The sequence below is a fragment of the Typopeltis vanoorti genome, chromosome 22 (assembly GCF_054136105.1).
Source record: "Typopeltis vanoorti isolate ZY-2024b chromosome 22, IOZ_Tvanoo_1.0, whole genome shotgun sequence".
Classification (NCBI taxonomy): domain Eukaryota; kingdom Metazoa; phylum Arthropoda; class Arachnida; order Uropygi; family Thelyphonidae; genus Typopeltis; species Typopeltis vanoorti.
This window is the reverse complement of record NC_143570.1, coordinates 8458465-8475807: the sequence shown is the minus strand read 5'-3', so window position 1 is coordinate 8475807 and position 17343 is coordinate 8458465. Positions and strand designations below refer to the sequence as shown.

The following is a 17343-nucleotide window of genomic DNA, read 5'->3' as shown; positions in this document are numbered from 1 at the left end:
TTTGGTGGCGCAGCTTAAACAAATAAATTCCAAAATTTTTAATCAGATTGAGCACTAGTAATCTAACAAAGAAATTGGCTCTAGCTCGAGGCATTGTCTTTGTTATCAGAGTTTTGCAAACTCGAGCAACATATTGGTAGTGGCCATAAGTTTGAAGTACTACCAAGGATTGAGAATAGACAAGGGACAAAACATAACAATAAGTAAACATAAAAGAAAGTACTGCGATGAGATATAATATATTTTTACAGTTGGTTAGTTTGTTGTAGTTCTCCTGTAGTTCACATTGGTCAGTCCTTTTCTTAGAGTATTCATAAAAATTTTATTTTCTGTTCATAATCTCAGTCAATGAATTTCTATCCAGCTAATCATGATAAACCCTTTTTTCCATTTTGTTTACAATTGTCCATTTTTTTTAGGTTTCGTTGGTTTTGTATTATTTAAGGAAATAACTGCAATGGGTCTTTTCTGATTTTTTATGGTGTATTCTTTGTATTTTTTAATAAGCGCACCTTGTAAAATTTAAAGATGTGTTACTAAATTTAGGGAAGGTAAAATTTTAGTTATGATGCATTTTCACCTTCAGTTGTTAGGTGAAGTAATATCACAAATGTTTATTAAATGTTTCTTCAATATTTTATAAAATCACTATTAACAAGTGCATTTTTTTGTTCAAAACTTTTTTTTTGTAAAAATTAGCTTGGTGTGCTTTGGCCAAATTGCAAACCTTATATTCAGTATTCATTTATTCAGCTAAATATATTTGTCACATCCATAATTGTAAATTACAAGAGCCTTCTATTGGCCTCACTGTTAGTAACACTCCCCCCCCAACTCCACTCCACTCCACACACACACGATACAAAACTGACCAAACTAACTGCATGGCAGCTGGTAGCTGTGTACACGTGTAGCACATTTTTGTATTTGCACAGTTACGTTCTCATTTGTAATTACAGTAATCTACCAGTTATCTGACCTTCAAAATAATGACTCTTCCATTAACCAACTCTTGCATGTCAAATGACTTCTGGTATAGCACCATATAGTTGTACTTCAATTATCCGACTCTTCAGTTGTCAGAATGTCAATCATTGTCAAGGTCTTAGAGAAATTAGTCAAGAAAAGAATACAGGATTGGATAGATGAAAATGGGATATTGTATGGGGGACAACATGGTTTTGTGAAGGGTAGATCGTGCCTCAGTAACTTGCTCACGTTTTATAACACAGTGACGGCTGAACTGGATAGGGGTAATGGGTTTACAGTGATACTACTGGACCTTGCCAAGGCCTTTGATAGGATACCACATGGAACCCTAATCAGTAAACTGGAGCAGATGGGGATAGATATAGGGTTGGTGAGATGGATAGGAGGGTGGTTGAAGGAGAGATACCAGAGAGTGGTTTATTCAGGAGTGGAGTCTAAAAGACGGCTTGTGACTAGTGGTGTGTCGCAGGGCTCTGTTCTTGGACCACTGCTTTTCAATTTGTTCATCAATGATATAGGAAAGGATTTGAGAGTAAGTGTTCACTTGTTTTGCTGATGATGCAAAGTTGGGTAGAGCAATTATGAGTGCACAGGATGTCAAAATTTTACAGGATGATTTGGATAGTTTGGAGGACTGGGATAGGAAAAATGGGTGTCAATTTAATGTGACAAAGTGTAAGGTTATGCACTTTGGGGTGAAAAGAATAGCAGCAGTATATCGCATTGGTGGAACCGTACTCCAGGAGATTGATGAGGCCAGGGATTTGGGAGTGTTGGGGGATAGGGAATTGAAGTTTAGGGGCACATTGCAAAAGTGACTAAATCAGCTCATCAAATCACTTGGCTTCTGAAAAATACTTTAACATGTAGAGACAAACAAGTTGTTATTCCTCTGTATCGAGCCTTGATAAGACCCCATCTGGACTACTGTGCCCAGTTATGGGCACCAGGGTTTCTTCGTGATGGGGAGGAAGTGGAAAGGATCCAGAGACGAGTGACCAAGATGATAACAGGTCTGTGGAATGAACCTTATGAGAATAGGTTGAAGATTTGTGGGTTGCAGAGATTGGACGATAGGCGAAGGAGGGGTGATATGATTGAGACATTCAAATTACTGAAGGGTTTCTATAAGATTGATCCAGAAGATATTTTTGAAAATATGACTGGTGGTGGGAGGACTAGGGGCCATGCATGGAAGCTGGGCAAGAGCGTGGTTGACAAAGGTGTTAGAGCTAGGTTTTTTACTTGGAGAGTGGTGAATGAGTGGAATAAGCTTCCAGAGTCTGTTGTGGGTGCTACGACCATGAATGAGTTCAAGGCAAGGTATGATAGATACTGTGTGAATGTCGAATAGTTGTTCTTGACATGATGTTAGGGCCTCCCTCGATGAGTCTGTCAAATTCCTTGGAGTTGCCTGGAACAATAATAATAATAATAATAATAATGGCAAATTGCCTTCCTAATGTGGTTGGACAAATGGTAGATTAATGTAGCTTAGAAACAACTTTATGACAGCTAAATAAGAACACTGTTGCTACAGAAACAAAACTCCATCCTAGAATTCAAAATCGTTTTTAAAATAATTTTTAAGAAACCCTGAACATCACATGACATCTGAATATTATGAAAGAGAGAGAGAGAGAGTGGTTTGTATGACATGGAAATGCTATTTTAAATGCAGGAATTAGCCAATATAGTGGTGTTTAATTTAAACTTATTTAATATGATTGCTGTTTATCAGTGCTGTCCATGTAGAAACTAAAATCTCATCTTCTAATTATCATGATTCATTGACTTATCACAGCCATGTAATTTGGCTATGATCATCATCAAATTCCTGACATGTACCCTCAAGGGGTGTACAGGATATGATAGTACTACATTGAAAAATTTACATCATTACTAACTTCCTATCTACAATTTTCCTCCAAATCAGTCTGTTACTTGTCAAGACTCCAATATTATCATTATCAGATCTTATATTTCTATTGTCTAAGGCACATTGTACCGTATCAATCCTATATCTTGGTCTTCCTCTGGGTCGTTTTCCTGCCAACCTGGCAGAGAACACTTGTTTTGCTAATCTTTACTTGCCCATTCTGTTTAAGTGACCATACCACCTGAGATTAGCTCTGCTAATGCATTCCTGAATGCTGACAATGTCAAGTTCTTTCCTAATATCCTCGTTTTTATTATGATATTGCCATTGATGCCATCTGTTCACCCCTCTAATCTTTCTCAGGACTCTCATATCTGCAGTCTCTAGTCTTTGGTCAGTGTTTTACTTCTGACCCAGCTCTCGGATCCATAAGTTAAAACTGGTTTGAACACTGTCTTGTACACAGCTAATTTAGTGTTCTGACTAATTTTTGGCTATGACAGAATAGTTAATCAAGTCTGCTTAGTATTCTGTCAAGTATGTGTGTTCTTTCCCAGAAACTTGGTTTGCCTTGTTTGTGGAGTGAAAAACCCGAGCTTCAAAGAGGAAAAAAATGTACCTTTAACTAGACTTAAAGTTACAGAAAAATTAGAGTTCAATTAAAAGTCCTTATAAAGGACTTTTATAGACCTTTATTAGGACTTTAAAAGTCCTTATAAAGGACTTTGCTTATAAAGGTTCCTCAAATCTTAGGTAGGAGACCCAGATATTTCAAACTAAAAAGGCATTGTTATTACTGATTGAGCTAAAGTATAAAAGTACATTCAAAATAAAAATCCGTATACAAAGCATAGTTTATGTATAAACTTTGTTTTCTATTAAGTCTACATAAGTTAGGAATTATAGTACTATTTGTTGTATGCTGACTAAACACATATCATTACTGTACTGATCTAGAACTTGTAACTGGATTGCTATTGTTGAGGTCACTCCTGAAGAAAACCAGCTAAAATATGGTTCAAACAGTCAAAAATAATTTTCTTTCCAGAAAATAATTATGTATACTGAAAAGTTTAAAATATTTAATAGTTTATATAGTTTCCTGTTTATAATCTGCTCTCTTAAACTTGCCAGTCTAGGAACAATAAAAATTTATTTTGAAAAAATCAATGATATTTCAACCACAGTCAACTCTTGTTATAACAAACTCATAGGGACCACGGGAACAGTTTGTTATACTGGATAGTTTGTGATAGTGAATTCGCTTAAGCATAACATTGGGTTTATGAGACTCGAGCTGAAACTTTTCAATAGTTGTATAGTGAGCGAATTTATTATAATGTTTGCTGGTGAGTATTAACTGTAAATTAAATTATTAAAATTAATTATCATTTTGCAATGTTTAGTGTTTATTTTAAAGGAATAATGCTGATAAAAATGAAATCATATGTACACAAATCCCTTGATTCTTTGGCGGTTAAATAAAATAAAAAAAATTTATAGCAGAAAATAAATATTTGCTTTTAATATGCACATTGTGTTTAGTACTTCATCCTGCATATTTTTCCTAGTATAAAAAGGAAACAAAGATGTCAATTGAATTACTTGATTCAGAGCCAGAACTGGTTGAAGATCCAGCAGAAGTAGAAAAATGGTCAACATATTTAGATAACTATATTATAGGAGATGACTTCTCAGGTGATGATATTATAGAACATTTGGTGGAGACACCAGTTTTCCTTGCAAGGTTAGTTTAAATTTTTATTCATTATAACACTAAGTATAACATCTAAAATTAACAAACTACTGCAAAGGCTTGATTGACGCCCAGTAAGCAGAATACTATTCTAAAAAAATTCACCATGGAATTCACTAGATTCATTATAACAAACTATTGCTATAAATTTTCTATAGTGAGTATGGGTGTCAACTGACAGCAGTCAACACCCATATACTGAAAAGTCAAGGGATGGACTGACTAGTTCAGAGAAGTACTCATTGAAATACCCATAGGGAAGACATAACAGATCATCTACGGGCAAGTGACTCAAGGCAGTCATTGAGGGAGGGAGGGGGGGGTCACCAATTAAGCAAATTGCTTACTTCTATATGTTCTCAAGTTGGGTGGATTTAAGCTTTGTGAAATGCCATGAGTTGAGCAGGAAAAAAGTACCGTTTGGAATGGAAAAGAATATCCAGTTTTTTGAGGATGAAGAAGCTATGGCCCTGATGTGTTTATGCTAGAGAGAGAGATTAGATATGAGTTGACCAAAAGAGAGAAAACTGATCATGGTTGGCAAGAGGAATATTGTCAAAAGTGAGGGAGGGAGATAGAGGGTGGCATGATCTTTCTTCCTGGAAATGAGACAGGATTGCATTTTGCTGGCATTAAAATTCAACAGTTATCTTCATCCTCACTTGAGAATGGCAAGGAGATCAATGTTTTAAGACATTGATTAAAGAAGATCTTGAAGTGTGAGTTACCTGTACTTTTCCTCTTATACATTAATGTATAGGAGGAAGAGTGAGGTGACAGCAATTAGCTGTGAGATATACCAGCATTAATTAAAAAATAATAATTAATATGTTGGTCAGAATGCTAATCTATAGTATTTTTGAATTTTTAAAAAACACCTTTTCCTAATAAAAATGAATAAATTTCTTTCATTAAAAGCACAATGTTTCAATTCGCAAATTCAGTTTATAAAGAAAGGAGCCTAAAAACAATAACATTCTTTAAATCTAAAGATCATAGCAAAATCAACCTATCTTTATAAGAACAAGATACAATAATTTTCTTGCATAATAAAGGATTTTTTTAAAGAGCGAATAAATCTCAAATTGGATTTATAGCATGCATATATATATATATATATATATATATATGTGCATGCTATGTTCATTATTTACTCGGTAGAACTGTATATAAAAAAGGAAATTAAATGACTTTATACCGAGAATGACAAATTTATTGTTAAGATACAACTAGTTTCGTTGAAATACAACTTCTTCAGGTATCATTGGCAAAGAGTAAAATAAAAATAACAGACACATGAAAAAATACATTAACAGATCTAGTATAAAACAAGTACATTTAAAAGGAGTGCATGCTAGAGTTCCAACTGAAGTTGATTACGTGCATGAGCTGGTATTGGTGCGCCAGTATTGGACAGTGGTAATGTGCGCATCAGAAATATTATAGCTAAGGCTGTTATTAATATGAGACGAATCGAGTGATATTTCTTTAGATTCAATTATTCTTCTTTCCTGTTCATCATAGCACACATGGATATTACAGGTTTTTTGCCAATCAACGATGTGTTGGCAGCGCCATCATCTGCGTTGACGGAGAAGAGAACGTGGCTAAAGAGAGCGCTGGCTCTGGTTCTGTTGTAAGAAATGTCTCTTTGATGTTCCTCCATGAATAAAAGGATCGATTTAGAAGTTTGGCCGTAATATGGCTTTTCACAATCACACAAAATTTTATAGACTCCTGGATACTGAGTAGGAAGATGTTTCATTTTAGGTCTACTTAGTATGGAGCGAAGTTTAGGGAACGTGGTGAAGCAAGTTCTAATGTTGAATACTAGATCTGTTAATGTATTTTTTCATGTGTCTGTTATTTTTCTTTTACTCTTTGCCAAGGATACCTGAAGAAGTTGTATTTCAACGAAACTAGTTGTATCTTAACAATAAATTTGTCATTCTCGGTATAAAGTCATTTAATTTCCTTTTTATATGTATGTATATATATATATATATATATATATATATATGCATGCTATATATACACCTGACAGGACAGAATATATATATATATATATATATATATATATATATATATATATATATATATATATATATATATATCGTGTCCTGTCAGATGTCTTCTCCCTCCAGGAGATTGACTACCTTATATATATAAGATTAAAATTTAATCTTATTTCATAAGAAACTCAAAGTATATAGAATTCTAATTAGTTGGCAACTCTAATACAAAATAGTAGTTGGTAGAGAATGGAGTCCATTTCTGAGTATTTGGAGGATTGTATTTTTCAGGATCATTTTGATGCTTGCAGAAGTTAGTCACCAGCAGAAATAATAAATTCAATCAGCTTTGGTGACTATTTACTTAATCACTGGAAAGTAATAGTAATAATAACATCCAGATTTAGTTTATGCACATGTAAACTAAATTTGGATATTATAAATAGTAAATGCCATTTTGAAAGTTGTTCAATATTGAAAACAAAAACAGTCATGGATCCAAATAGCATATGTGAATTTATTTTTTCAAATGCTATTAAACTAGATCGGGAGGGGCAGGTTTTTCTTCCATACAGCACAGGTAAATTGGTGATCTCCTGGTTGACAGCTATAGCAGTCAGTATTGGATTAATCAACTTATCCTATTAAATTATAATTCACTCTCACTATATCCAGTCTGGAAATCAAGAGAGATTTTAAAATTAAAATAGTGATGGGCAGGGCATATTGCACTGATGAGCAATAGATGGGTGTGACAATCGCCCAGTGGAATCCATATGAAGGAAAACAAATGCCTGGATGATCAGGGAGAAGATGGAAGGATGATCTAAATGAGAAAGCTAGAGAATGTCTGCATCAGGAAGCCCTCAACAAAGAAAGATGAAGACAAATGGGGAAGGCCTATAACGTAAATGATAATAAAAAAGGGTTAGAAGAAGAAGACATCAATCTGTGGGGTTCAAAAGATATGGTGTATATTGAATTTTCTGAATTTTCTGTACCATAGCATTGATGCTATGGGATTTTGGCTAAGACATTTCAGTAGTTTGCTGTAGCAAGTGAATTCACTTTAGTAGTCATTGCTATGGTGAAAATTGATTGTATTTATGATAGCCAATAGCCAAGGTCACTGTGCTTTTTTTATGTGCATCCCATCCATGAAAGGATGTATACCTATCATACATTAAAAATAGATGAAATAGATGAACTAAAGGTAAAATAATTCAGCCCCCTCCCTGCTTTGGAGAACAAACATGGTATTTTTTCAAACTGCTACAAGCCTGCAGTAAGCAAAGTATTATCTAAAAGGAGGTGATGAAATTTGTCTATCACTTAAAAGAAGTTCACAAACATCCATTCCACAGCAGGAATTGAAATGTAAGGCCTGTTGATTACAGAGTGGAGAATACCTATTTGGTCAGTGCAGGTTATTGAAAGGGAGAAAAAAAGAAGAAAATTAATATATTACAAAAAGTAGACAACAGTCAATTCTTACTTTAGTAGGAAAGCTTGCTCAGGGACTTAGGCTGTGCATGTATTCAATTCTTTGTTATAGTGTGAATTTATTATAATGGTATTTTACTATAATAAGAGTTGCCTAATGCAAACACAAAGCATCAAACTAGCAACATAAAATAGTGGATGTTATTACATTCAAATTTTTGTTCATTACTTTCTGTGGTGTTGAGTAGCATCCTGAAATAATGTTGCACTCCTATAAGTTCGTCTCATTGTCAGATAGATCTGGCCTGATTGGTCGAGTGATTAGCATACCTGCTCTCCAACTAACGGGTTGCAGGTTTGAATCCCACTGTAGGCATGGATGTTAGATAATTATTATACCATTAAATGTAGCTCTATTTTGAAAGAATGCTATCACTTTTATTTTATTGTTACATATTATAATTTATAATGAGGATAAATTTAAAAGCAAATTTTTTTTTTATTTGATGTATGGGATATGCAGCATGCTGCGTAACCCATTCCCCCATCCATCTGCATTCACGTCAGAGTAGCATTAAAGTTGTGTGATTTTTGCAGTTCCAGATTATGCCATTCCATTTATTGTGATGCCCCATGTATCTGTACAGGGAGAGATGTTTGTAATGTTAGATGATAAATTTCTGGTATTAGCAGTTTAAGGTGGTTTGAATGGAATTATAGCTAAAAACCAAAGCTATAAGACCATTGTATTATGTCTGTTAATTGCATGGGTTATCTGAAATGTTTCTCTGTTTACCACATTTACAGCTCCAAACTTAAGAAGTGCAAACTTCTCTTATCCAGCATAAATGAGAGTAAGTTTGCACTTTTCTTATGGTGAATCTGAGAGTTGGGTTAGAAATAAAGCATTTGAACAAGACTAGAGACCACATTTACAAGGTAAAAAAAAAACTACTTTCTGGGGGAAAAAAATCTCTGCCACCTCATATGAGAACAACTAACTCACCTTCAGTTGAAAAGCACTTAAAGTGCCTTGTATCCTAGATGGAATTCAAACTAGGGTTTAAAAATTGAAGGACCAATGTCAATGATATAGAAAGATCTAATTAGCTGAGAACCTCAGTTTTACTTCCATTTAACCATGTGAAGATCTTTCTGAGCAATAAATACAAACTGTTATATTCAGGCAATGACAATCAAGGAAAAGAAGGAGTAGGTCATAGTATTCAACACTAAATACGAGGCTAATCTTCTTGAATGGCAGGCAGTATCAAGTAGAGTGATGTGGGCAAATATGAGAATGGGGAACTGGACAATGAGACTTATTTGTGCCTATGGTCCCACAGAAGGTTCTACTAAGGTAGAAGTGCTAATGTTTCCTCTCCCATTCTATTTAGATAACCATCTGAGTTTGGCTCTGTTAGCACATTCCTGAATGCTGACAATGCAAGTTCTTTCCTAATATCCTCATTTTTAATATGATACTGCCATTGATGTCATATTTCTTAGAACACTCATATCTGTGATCTCTAGTCTTTGATTAAGTGCTTTATTTCTAACCCAGCTCTCAGATCCATAAGTTAAAACTGGTTTGAACACTGTCTTGTATACAGCTAATTTAGTGTTTTGATTAATTCTTTCTTATTCCATATAAATTTATTCAGCTGACTTCTTACCATAACAACTTTACTAGTTCTCTTGTCTATTCCCATATTTAATTTGCCATTGTTGCTAAAAATTGTGCCTAAATAGCTGAAATGTTTAATTTTTCTATTTTTTCCCCATTTTCCTTTTCCTGTTTACTTTTTTATAGATGGTATTGTGTAGTCTCTATTCCAATCATCTGGAATTCGTCCATCTCATCAAACCTTCTGAATTATGCACAAAGTTTTTATATATCCATATTTGAGTATTTCTGGTCAAATATTATCTACCCCAGCTGCCTTTCCACATATCAGATTTCTGATAGCTTTTTCTATCCCAAGTATTAATAAGTACTTTGATTGCATTCTTCTTGAATATTTGCTACAACTGTTCTGTCACTGCTCTAGCAAAATAATTACTCTACACATTCAGAATATCTTTATCTCAGATTTTATGTCATCACTTATTCCTTTTGCAATTTCATCATATTTATCATTTACATTCTTACCAAAATATTCCTGTGACATTTGTTTATCTAATATTACACACAGCTTAAGCTTCTGTTCTTCTCTGTATTCTTTCAGGTCACCTGCTGGCAGGAACTTTCAGTATGATTACTTCTTTTCTGGAAACTGCCTTGAACTTCTCAAGTCCAGCAGGAAGTTTGGCTTTTCTATACTTGCAAACAACTTCACCATTGTGTCCTAGCTGAATCAATCAATCAACATTTTCTATAGATTTTGCGATAGCAGCTCCATGGTTCTTGTTTCTTTCATTAATAACATTCATGAAACAACTCAAAGAACTCAAAAGAAAAAACAGATGGACTCACCATGAGTCCATCTGTTTTTCTTTGAGCAGTTTTGCAACTCCCTTTTGCTTTCCAATCATGACAGCTGCTCAGATCCTAGGCCCACCAGATTACAAGTTTTTAAGCCTAGACTGTCAAGGGTTTCAATTACTTTGTTAGTTATAGTCTCAGCTTTGCTATCGATGATATTGCAAGTTTACAACTCAGGGTTATGCAAAAACTAAACCTGAGTTGTTTTTTAATGTATACCCAATCAGCTGTTTTAAAACTGAGATGCCTGAAATAGTAAGTGATCACCATTTTAATGGTGATCACTTATTATTTCAAATCTCCTGCATACTCTTGTATCCTGAAAACCTGTGTGAAAATATCATAATCAGCAATAATATAGGCAAAAAGATTTTTCTTACTTCTTGTGTATTCACTTCATATGAATGTAGTGTTCTTCCCAGAATTTTTTACCAGCCGGGTGGAATGAAGCATTAGCCGAGCGTACAAAAATTTTGAATGAGTTAAGAAAGACCCTTTTTCGTAACAAATTAAAATGGTAATTTTATTAGAAATTACTTCAAACAAGGATAATATTTTATATAGTAATTATAACAAACAAGACTAGGATTTTTCTTATTTTCTCATTAAGTAATGAAAAACCTTTTAATGCTCACAGCTTAAAATTCTATACATTAATTCTTCTCTTCTTCTTAGAAGCCCGGTTGTCAGCAGCTTTTTTATAATTAAAATCTGTTGGATCTGGTCCCTCCAGTGAAATCAGCATCAGATTATTTAGAGTGTGTTCTGACTGATGTGAATTCCTCATACAGATTTTTATCCTTTTTAATGCAGAGAAACCCCTTTCACATTCAGCTGTGCTCTCAGGTATGGCCAGTCCAACAGCAGCTAGTTTTGTTAAATTTGGAAAAAGACTCTTTGAGCTCAGATGTTGCTGCTAATTTCAGCAGTATTTGTCGTAGATCTAGATTTTTCTATGACTGTCCATTAATCATTTTTGATGCAACTGCCCATTCTAGTTTAATACTTTCATAGTTTAAAACTGTAGAACTTCCATTTCTAGAATAATAATAAAAAAAAAATCTAAGAAGACTCACGTTGATCATGACTTTTTGCATTGAAAAGTCTTGAAAAGCAGGAAATGATTGGCATATCTGGAAATCTTGCTTCTAGGTGTTTAATAACTCTGCCTATGTATTTATCATATATTGTAGTCTTAAACATAATAACATTAGAATCTGAATAATCAATGTGAAGGTCTGACCATTCACCTGAAAGATGCTGATGAAGATTTTGAAAATGACTGCCAGGAGTGTCTTTCAATTCCATGATGGATAGTTTTCTGACTTTTAAGACTGGCTCTATTTCAGTTAAGTCAACATCTTGCCTTTGCCATGATCTAGACAAGCTAGATAAATGCGGTAACACATCTGAAACCATCATTAGTGAAGCTACGAAATTGTATGTTCTAATCTATTTACTTAAACCTTCAGCTGTGATGTCATTTTGTTCGGTGGCCTCTCTTTCCAATGCAGCTATAACACTTGCCATGCATTCTCTTAGAGACTATATTGTAGAATCATGAGACAGCCATCTATTATCACTAGCCATTTTAAGTTGAATCTGAGGACTGTTCAGTATATTCAGCAACTGCTTGGGCACTAGCAAGAGCCAGTCGGTGGTTTACACAATGACAGTTGACCATGAGTCCATCTGTTTTTCTTTGAGCAGTTTTGCAACTCCCTTTTGCTTTCCAATCATGGCAGCTGCTCCATTAGATCCTAGACCCACCAGATTACAAGTTTTTAAGCCTAGACTGTCAAGGGTTTCAATTACTTTGTTAGTTATAGTCTCAGCTTAGCCATCGATGATATTGCAAGTTTACAACTCAGGGTTATACAAAAACTAAACCTGAGTTGTTTTTTAATGTATACACAATCAGCTGTTTTAAAACTGAGATGCCTGTAGTAAAACACTGAAATAATCTGCAGAATGTATATTTTTCAGTATTTCAGATCTAAACTTCTGATGCTAAAATATCAGCCAACTCTTGCATTATTCGTTCTGAGGTATAATGTGCATTTTTACCAACATTAAGATGTTCTAAGTAGGAACAGCCCATAGCCTTGCAATGCTCAAGCAATTTTTCAAATAATGTAGTATGTGGTAACTCATTTTTCGCTAACAAATACATAGATCTTAAAGCTCCCAGAAAAGCATCTCTCTGCAAGTTATTCAAAATTGAAATTGATTTTTCAATTTGTCCTATTCCAGTTTCTTTTAGTATACATTTTTCAATCATATCTGAACAAGAATCAATGTGTAACTTGCTTTGTTCGTGGTCAACCAAGCTTTCTTTTCAAAGTCTTGTGCATGGCATAGTTACCCAAGTCACTTGCTTGTTTGTGGGTCATCTCTTTCCATATTTCATACATGCGGAACACATCATTCCATTATCTTTCACCACTAACCAATGAAATTTTTTACACCACTCACTGTTAATACCCAATATGCCGTGTTTAGACGCACATTTTACATTTGAAAGAGACTCTAGAAATCGACGATTCTATTGTTGGTTTGTTGTCTTTGCTACTATGCTTATTGGTTTCATCTTTCTTAAAATAACTTAAGAGTGTGGTTTTCTGACTTGACTTTTTACTCATTATGGGGTAATTTCATAAATACAAAATATCATTGTTATTAAATTAATCAGAACAAATCACTGAATTGTGCACTGACAGTAATACCCAAGACACATGCATAGATCTTAAAGTATTAATTACTAGGAATGGGAATTGGTATCGCTTGAGACTGACGTCATAGTCCCTGAGAGTTTCGAGAATTCCCCAAGATCACAACTATATTTGATGCACAGGTCTATTTTCTTTTACAAAATAAAATGTTAAATACTTGACTCACGATCTTCGGACAAAAACCATTATTAAGAAAAATAAATGTAGATTTTTAACATTGATTTTTACCTTTGATTCGAATTTGCTCAATTCTCACACTTTATTTCTTTCAAATATCAAAATTATGTCTCTTTCGTAAAAGATCTTCTTTGTAACCGAGACTGTTGTATTCGAGATCTCAATTTTTGTCTTCTTCTTCTTCCTTGTGTAGATTGGTGTGCATCAAAGTGAATATTCGAAGCTCTCGAGATTGGCTTGCAATGCAAGAAATTGAGCTGGTCTCACGAGTATCGAGACTCTCCGGTTCAATTTCTCATCACTATTAATTAAAAAATGTCTTAAATTATTTTTCCATTCTTGCTCATTATTTTTCCATTCTTGCTCATTATTTAGCCATGTCAATTCACAACATTAATTAGCCGGGTGGTCAGTAAAACCAGCTGAGTGGTTTGCCCATTCAAAAGGTCTTGAGGAGAACATAGGAAAATGTATGCACAAGGTTATTGAAATGACTAGTCCTGAACAGAAATTCAACAGGTGCTTACCATTATTATTCACTTTGCTCTTTTTCCAAAAAAATTTCTAATGTCTGGTTTTCATTTCTTATGCTGCTATTTAGAACTCTAACACAAACTAGCCATTCCTTTTTCTTTATGTCATTCCTCTCCAGTAACTCAAAAAAAATTCCTACTTCTTCCTTGGTAGTACCTTGTGTGGGATCATAAGCATAAACACGCGCCATTGTCCAACTCCCAATTTTAAAAAAAATGTGACACATTACTCTATCTGACATGGACTGCTGTTTGCAAAAGTTATCTTCGTGTTTTCAGTGTTGAATGTGCTATAGCTACTCCCTTCATTTACTTGATGATTTGTTGCCTAAATGTAACATAGGTATTATTTGGCAGTATCTCATCTCTTTTAATCTTCATCTTATTAACACTAATTATATCAACATGGTTTGTAACTCTTCTATTAATCTTCTTTCATATTTACGAATTTAAGGACACAAAACGCACGTGTTGAAATGATTATTTTACTTATTATTAATAAAATAACAATTGACGTTTCGACCCCTGTATTGAGGTCATCATCAGAAAAATTTGTTAATTGATCTTTTACTTAGCCTGACCTCTAGTAGTAAAAAAAAAACTACAATAAACCCTGCTAAAGTCCTCCCATACTAAGATTTTCTTCTGGACTTGTACAGCAGTTCAGGTTGCTATTGAATGTTAAAAAAAAAAAAAAAAAACTTCACCAAGTCTTCTTGTATTGAGATTTTTCTTTGGCTTGTTTTGGTTGCTATAATGGTTGCAAATGGGTCATCCACATTCTTGAAATGGTTAGACCATCATTGTTGTTCAGGTTAGGATTGTGTTTGAGCATTTCACATGCTTCTTTAAATTTCCTCTCGAACCAGGTTTTGGTGCAGTTTAGGGACTTGGTACCTTTCCAGTCAATTCTGGGGTATGTCTGGAGTGCATAGTCTGAAAGGCCGGTTTTCCAAAATGGAAGTATTTAATGTGTCGTTTGTTTTCATCCTTCCTAATTGGGATAGTTCGCCCTGTTTCCCCTATGTATAGTAGGTTACATGTGCATTGTATTTTATAAACCCCTGGGTGTGGAAAAGGATCTTTGGAAGAACTGATTAGGTGTCTTAATTTAGTCAGTGGTTTGAAGGTGGTTTTGATGTTGTATTTGTGTAGTGTTCTATTTTTTACAAAATGCCTCTAACATAAGATATGACAATGGCATTCTTGAAGTCTTTTTTGTTTTTAGTGGTGTCTCTGTGGAGGATCTTGTGAATAGTTTTTTTTACTGTATCCATTTTTTATAAATGTATGGCTGATGATTTCATATTCCTGGTTTAGAGCTTGCTCATTTACCCAAACACCTAGTTTTTGTGTTGGGTGGTGGTAAGAAAATTTTTGTATATGTACTGGCCTGTGTGTGTGTGTGTGTGTAGGTTTGTGATAGAATGAGAAGGAGAGAGAGACAGCCTGAGGGAAGACGTGTGACAAGTGTGTCTAGGAAAGGAAGAGAGTTTTTTTTTTTTTTTTCAATTTCAGTGGTGAATTGGATACGTTTGTATTGTTTGTTCAGGTGGCTAAGGAATGTATTTAGTGCTTCGCAGCCGTGTGGCCAAATGGCGAAAATATCATTGACGTATCTGAGCCAAATTTTGGGCTTTAGGGACACTGACTCTAGAGCTTGTTGCTCAAAGTCTTCCATATAAAGTTAGCTATTGGTGGGGGAGGGGGGGGGAAGCCCATGGTGGTACCTTCTTTTGGAAGGTAAAAATTGTTTTGCCACATGAAATATCTGCAAAGAGGGCCGTGATGTCGTGTGGAAATATGTTCTGTAGGAGCATAATAGTATCATTGATCGGGACATTGGTGAAAAGGGCAGTTATGTCAAAGCTGACTGATAAATCATGGTCATTGAGTGTAATGTTTTTAATTTTGTTTATGAAATGTGTATTTTTCATGTAGGAAGGGGAATGACCTACCAGTTCCTTGAATGTGGCTGCTAATTTTTTGGCTAAGTGGTAATTCGGGCTGTCGATTCCTTCAACAATCAGATGTAGTGGTGTGTTTGTTTTGTGTGTTTTTGTCAGGCTGTAAATTCTGGGCACGCAGGCATAATGAGGTATTAGTTTTTTGGTTGTTTCTTCTGGCCATGTGTTAACAGATTTAATTAATTCAATTGTTTTCTTTTTGATGCGTTTTGTGGAGTTGTAGTCCGATAAATGGTTCATTTTTTCTATGTAGGTTGTCCGATCTAAAACAACAAAAGCAGATAAAGCCAACAAAAATTGGCTTTATCTGTTTTGTGAATATAATGTCCTTGTTATTTTTTAGAGATTTGACAGCCAGTTTTTCCATTTTGTTTAGGTTGCTGCTTAGTTTTTTGTTTGAGTTTAGTATGCATGATGTTTCCATATGTATTTTGTTAGCTAGATTGGCAGGGAAGGATTTTAGACCTCTCTCGATATGATAAATGATATCTAGTTTGTTTACTGACCTCGGGGACAGCGTAGATTCAATTTACCTTTGTAGAATGCAAGAGCACGTAGCTTGTTTTCATATACACATGCATTTTTCTGATGATGACCTCAATACTGGGGTCAAAATGTCAATTGTTATTTTATGAATAATAAATAAAGTAATCATTTCAACACGTGTGTTTTGTATCCCTAAATTCGTAAATATGAATGCTGATTACCATGTAACCTTAAAAGAAAGACTTCTATTAATCTGGTCTTCTAAATCCTGTAATACTTCTATTCTCCTATAAGTTATACTTATTTTCCTTTGATGCTATTTGCTTATTTTCAGTTCTGCTGAAAATAAGCAAATTGAATTGGAGTTTGTTCTGGTAGTTGACTTTTACTGTTGCTGTGAAAATAGCAAGAACATTATTTAGCTGGAAAATGCTCCAGCCAGCATAACATTTGTACTGTTATTTTATTTTTGGTTTATGCCAATAGAGAATATTAGGCAGTTAAGTCCTAAACCTGCATTGCAGTGTTGTTTGTTGGTATCCAGGTAGATACCTAATAATGAGATGCACCAAGAAAAGGTGAGGATTGGACATTGGGTCAGAAACCTTAGTGGACACTCTGCATTCCTTAAAGGCTATGTGTAGATCTCCTCCCAGTATTTAGTTGAGATATAGCAACCATCTCTTTATTTACAAATGAATAAATAATAGGACAATGATTAGTGTCAAAATCAGTTTCTGTTACAAAATAATTTCAAACTATAATGTTTATAATGTAACTATAATTTAAAAATAGATATGATACAAATATATCAAACAAAAATTTATTCAACTCTTTCTTCTCTTCTCATCCTTCCTCAGCAATTCATTATATCTTAATGCAG

The 17343-nt window shown here is 34.3% G+C and overlaps 1 protein-coding gene across 4 annotated transcripts in view; it reads left to right on the top strand.

Moving 5' to 3' along the window:
• The window catches only part of LOC150094143 (paired amphipathic helix protein Sin3a-like), a 382913-nt gene that overhangs the window by 340689 nt on the left and 24881 nt on the right, over positions 1 to 17343 (top strand). For all 4 annotated transcript variants that reach the window (XM_090411964.1, XM_090411965.1, XM_090411962.1 and 1 more), the window contains exon 20: positions 4441 to 4616. In XM_090411964.1, the coding sequence (XP_090268090.1) occupies positions 4441 to 4616 (176 nt within the window). The remainder of the gene's footprint in view (positions 1 to 4440; positions 4617 to 17343) is intronic.